At 46.7% G+C, this 5271-nt stretch overlaps 1 protein-coding gene across 1 annotated transcript; it reads left to right on the top strand.

Annotated features, from left to right (window-relative positions):
• Positions 1-5042, top strand: Ndufb2 (NADH:ubiquinone oxidoreductase subunit B2). The gene is made up of 4 exons (XM_090333418.1): positions 1-145; positions 1769-1913; positions 3105-3195; positions 4958-5042. The coding sequence occupies exons 1-3, from the start codon at positions 48-50 to the stop codon at positions 3177-3179; spliced, it is 318 nt and encodes a 105-aa protein (XP_090189544.1). The 5' UTR covers positions 1-47; the 3' UTR covers positions 3180-3195; positions 4958-5042.
• The last annotated feature ends 229 nt before the right edge of the window (positions 5043-5271 follow it).

The following is a 5271-nucleotide window of genomic DNA, read 5'->3' on the forward strand; positions in this document are numbered from 1 at the left end:
TGACGCAAGGGGGCGGGGCGACCGGAGGGCACTGGCGCAGACGCGACATGTCGGCTCTGATCAAGTTGGGGCCTCTCGTTCGTGTCGGAGGCCGCCTCTTCCGAGGTGGCGGCGTGTGGGCGACTGGAAGCGGTGGAGTCCGTCAGTGAGTGTTGGGATGCATCGAGGACTTCGCGGGCTCCGAGGGAGAGCCGTGTCCGGACGCCCTCACCTTGAGGCGGACAGGGCGAGGCGCGTTCGTAACGCCTTCCTCTGAGGCATGCTGGGAGTTGTAGTTGACCCGGGCAAGTTAGGGTTATGGGGCAGCCAGGGATAGTAGGGACTTTTCCTTAAAAATCAAGGGCAGGGCTGGGAGTGTGGCCTAGTGGTAGAGCGCTTGCCCAGCATGCATGAAGACCTGGGTTCAATTCCTCAGTGCCACCTACATAGAAAAGCCAGAAGTGGTGCTGTGGCTCATGTGGTAGAGCTCTAGCCTTGAGAAAACCCAAGAACAGTGCTCAGACCCTGACCCCAAGGCCAGGACTGGCAAAAATAATAATAATAAAAATCAAGGGCAGGCCGGGCGCGGTGGCTCACACCTGTAATCCTAGCTACTCAGGAGGCTGAGATCTGAGGATCACGGTGCAAAGCCAGCCAGGCACTGAAGTCCATGAGGCTCTTACCTCCAATGAACCTCTTGAAAACTGGAAATGGGGCTTGGCTCAAGGGTAGGGCGGTAGCCCTGAGCTGAAGAGCTCAGGGACAATGCCCAGGCCCAGAGGTAGGATGGTAGCCTGGAGCCCAAGAGCTCAGGACAGCTCCCCAGGCCGAGTTCAAGCCCCGTGACCCACATTTTTTTTTTTAATTAATTGAGGGGAGCCAGACGCTAGTGGCTCAACAGCTGTTATCCTAAATTGAGTCTGAGGTTTGGAGTTCGAAGTGAATCCCAGCAGGAAAGTCCCTGGGACTCATCGCCAATTAACTAGCAAAACCCACAGTGGAGTGTGTAGGTAGTGCTATCATGAACAAAAAGAAAGAAAAAAAAAAAAGCTCAGACACAGTGCCCAGTGCCTTAATTCAAGCCCCAGACCAACAACAAAAAAGCACAACGACAAACCAGCATACCAGGGGGCAGACATTGGAGGCCTGAGGGGAGGAAAATAGTCTGTGATGATGATTGGTGTCTGCTGAGCCCAGGGTTTGAACTCAAGGACCTGGTTGCTCTCCTTAAACTCTCCTCCCTCGCTCCCCACCAAGGCTAGTGCTTTACCACTTGAGCCACAGCTCGACTTGTGGAATTTTTGGTCATTGGAAATTATGCCTCCTGAACTTTCCTGCCTGGGCTGGCTTCCAAACATGATCCTCAGATCTCAGCCTTCTGAGTAAGCTAGAATTATAGGTGGGAGCCACTGGTACCCAGCTCAGTGCTGTTAGGTTTTTTTTTGTTTGTTTGTTTTGGTTTTTGCTTTTAGAAATGCCACTTCAAAAATCCTAGGTTGGACTAATCATTATCTAATCTTTGGATGTCTTTGGATGTCCTGTTTCAAGACAATCATTCTTTATGTCTTGTTTCCTGCTTCTGCAACCTCTTGAGGATACCACAAACCAAAATCACTTTAAGTTCTTACCTTGGGATGTTAGGGTGAATTTGGATGCCAGCCTGAGTTGGGGCTTCTGGCTTGTTCATTCTGTTCTGGAGGATAGAAGGAGTGTTCCCTCTCGTCTCGAGGTTTGGGATGACTTACTGCATGGAAATGAAGCAAGCCGTTTCTCATGCTTTGTCTCCTAGTGCTGGTGGTGGTGTTCATATTCAGCCCCGGTACAGACAGCGTCCTCAGCTGACCAGCTCCCAGGTGTTCCAGGGCGAGTTCTTCAGTGCACTCACGTGGTTTTGGATTTTCTGGCGCTTATGGCATGAGCCGGAAGCTGTTATGGTAAGTCCAGAAGAAGGGTTCTGGTCCTTTTATGCACAGGGAAGGGGAGGATAGATCAGTAGCGTAGCTTGCTTATTCTTGTGTTTGTAGACCATTTTCCTGCCTGAGTGTATCTCTTCAGTACAGTATTGTCCTGTGTGTGGGCAGGAGTCCCATTACTTAGTGAATATATATGGTCCTTGGACCTGTCTTGTGGTTGGTTCTTCCTTCCATATGTGGGAGATTAGAAACTGATTTTCTTTCTGAACTACAGGTTCACTGGTAGGTTGCATTTCACACTTAATGGGTGTTCAGTGTGAATTTACTTGTCTCCAGGAGGGGAATTAGTAATTTTTCTATGATTAATCTCACCTGAGCTTTTATCCAATTTGTGTAGATTGTTCTCTTTTAGGATAGGCAAAAAAATCTTCTCTTTAGTATACAAGTGTTAGAAGCATCAAGCATCAGTTTTACTTTTTTATCTCTTTTTGGCTGGTCATGGAGTTTGAACTTAGGGCCTTGGCATTGTCCCTGAGCTTTTTCATGCAAGACTAATGCCCTACCACTTTGAGCCACTTCTGGTTTTCTGGTGGTTAATTGGAGATGAGTCTCAGACTTTCCTGCCTGGGCTGACTTTGAACTGCAATTCTCAGTTCTTATCCTCCTGAGTAGCTAGGATTACAGGTGCGAGCCACTGGCACTTTGAATGTCAGGTTTCTTAGAGGTGATTGGAGCGTATTTCCCATTTCACACATCCCCATTCACTGCAGAGGTCACCTGCCAGGAGTATGGGGTTTGGGGGAGGGGAGGGGAAAATGGTGGAGAGAAATGGTGTTGCCGCCAGAGCTATGCTTCTAAACCTGGATGGCACCTACTGATGAATCTCACAGGGAAGCCTGACATGTGTTTGGTACGCAGAGATGCTGAAAACAGGTGGAGTCTGTTGCTTCCACTCTCCCCTCCCTCCATCACCAGCAAAGCACTGGCCTAGGCTACTTGCAGATGAAGTGGCTTTTAAAATTCAGGTGGTCACACAGAAAGGACAGACCAACAGTTGTGTCACCAGATTTAACCATTTGGTCTCATGTTATGTCAGGGGCTGGGCATATGGTGCTTAGCTCGATTACTGTTTTTCTTCTTTCAAGACACCTTTCGAAACTTAGGTGCCTTTAGTGCATACCCTGCTTACTTGTTTTTGGATGACTGTCACAGGGTCACTTCACCTATCCTGATCCCTCCCAGTGGACTGATGAAGAGCTGGGCATCCTTCCTGATGAGGAGGACTGAAAGCCTCTGGAAGAAGGTATGCCTCAGTTCCCGTTTTAATTGCTTCTTATGGCACTGAGAATTCAGAGTGGCTTTGAGCTTGCCAGAGCTCTACCTTGTGAGCCTGTCCTCAGTGCTTTTTGTGTGTGTCTTCTTTAGAAGATAGGGTCTGGCCTCTTCATATTTCTTCCCTGTCCCTAGCTTGTGAGTAGGCAGGATTACACGTGTGTGCCACCAAGCTGGCTAATATCTTATTTGAAATTCTGATTTACTTTTTGTCATAAATATTTGATTTTTGTACTTTTAATGGTCTTAAACTGAATATTCTAATAATATGAAGCATTTGAGTTATACCTAATTTCTGCCAGATTTATATATGTGCTGTATCTCTCCAGTTTTGGTATTGTTTTCCTTTCACTGTGCATTAAAAAAAAAAAACTAGTGGGGCTGCCTAGTGGTAGAGTGCTTGCCTGGCAACCACAAAGATTTGGGTTCTATTCCTCAGTACCACATACATAGAAAAGCCAGAAGTCATGCTGTGGCTCAAATGGTAAAGTTCTAGCCTTGAGAAAGAATGCAAGAACAGTGCTCAGGCCCTGAGTTCAAACCCCAGGACTTGGAGTGGGAGGATTAGTGTTCCCTAAGTTAGGTTACACATTTAGGGTCCTGTTTATCTATTTCTTGATCTAAGATGTATTAAGATTAGGTAAGATCTGGAGGTGTGGGTACCAGGAGGTTGACCTAGTGGTAGAGTGCTTGCCTAGCGTGCACTAAAACCTGGATTCCTTTCCTTGTTACCACATACAAAGCCAGAAGCAGTGCTGTGGCGCAAGTGGCAGAGCACTAGCCTTGAGGAAAAAGCCCAAGGATAGTTCAAGCCCTAGGACTGGGAAAAAAAAATTGGGGGACTAGGAGTTTGGCCTAATGGTAGAGTGCTTGCATAGCATGCATGAAGGCCTGGATTTGATTCCTTGGTACCACATATATAGAAAAAGCCGGAAATGGTGCTGTAGCTGAAGTGTTAGAGCTCTAGCCTTGAGAAATCCCAGTGACAGTGTTCAAGCCCTGAGCCCACGCCCAGAACTGGCAAAAAAAAAAAAAAAAAAAAAGGGGGGGGGTGGGGGGAGGGGGAGAAGTGGAAGAGTGCTTGCCTAGCATGCATGAAGACCTATGTTCAATTCCTCAGTACCACGTACATAGAAAAAGCTGGAAATGGTGATAAGGCTCAAGTAGTAGAGCTCAATCCTTGAGAAAGCCCAAAGACCGTGCTTAGGCCAGGGCCTGAGTCCAAGTCCCAGGACTAGCAAAAAAAGAAAAAAACAAAAAAAAATTAAGATCTGGAAGATAGAAGTCTGAAGCCAACTCTGGGCAGGAAGTCGAGAGACTCATTTAGTTAATGAACCAAAAAAGCCAGGCTGGAGATTTGGCTCAATTCGAAGTGGTAAGCAGAGCCTGAGGCCCTGAGGGGGACGGGTATGTAGGATAGGGCGGTAGGAGGGGGAAAATGTATATGACCGCAGAGCAGGCACATTCGGTGCAGGCTCTTTACCTGCTTCCAGTGCATTTAAGGTGGCTCCCAGCACTGGTCCCTCTTTACATCCCTACAAATTTCCCAGCATTTCCACACATAGACATTTTGTTTTAATGACTAGACCTGCTTTATGATGGGAAGAGTAATTTACTTTGTTTATAAGACTAGTCATAAGAACTCAAGACACCTTTGAATAATTGGATAAAGTTAAAGATTTGGATTAGTGAATTTTAGGTTCTTAAAACTTTCCATTTTTGTTTCCCCACAGGAACCAAGTGAGAAATTTCAAGGAAGCTGGGACTTCATATTGTTTCAAGTTTAAATTAAAAAAAGGCTTGGCCAAGAATGAGGAACTGAGTTATGTTTACTATCTGTGCTCTCATTGTGGTGTAAGTGGTTTGTGTGTCTCTTCCGCTGATCCTCTTTGGTACCTCAGGTGAGATAGGGGTTACCTGCATTACCCAGTATGCCACTAAGGGACAAGGAAGTTAACTTGCTCAGCATTCACCCACTTGTAAGTGGTGGTTAGTTTGGTTCTAAAGCTCATGCACGGTATCCTATGATCTTCTCATTCACTGACTC

Source organism: Megascapheus bottae, chromosome 5 (assembly GCF_031878675.1).
Source record: "Megascapheus bottae isolate mThoBot1 chromosome 5, mThoBot2.hap1, whole genome shotgun sequence".
Classification (NCBI taxonomy): domain Eukaryota; kingdom Metazoa; phylum Chordata; class Mammalia; order Rodentia; family Geomyidae; genus Megascapheus; species Megascapheus bottae.

Bases quoted from the DNA above. Each gene is read 5' to 3' on its own strand.
- Ndufb2 (XM_090333418.1), top strand. From the start codon at position 48: ATGTCGGCTCTGATCAAGTTGGGGCCTCTCGTTCGTGTCGGAGGCCGC. The intron at 146-1,768 runs GTGAGTGTTGGG...TTTGTCTCCTAG, and splicing joins GGAAGCGGTGGAGTCCGTCA to TGCTGGTGGTGGTGTTCATA. The intron at 1,914-3,104 runs GTAAGTCCAGAA...TGACTGTCACAG, and splicing joins ATGAGCCGGAAGCTGTTATG to GGTCACTTCACCTATCCTGA.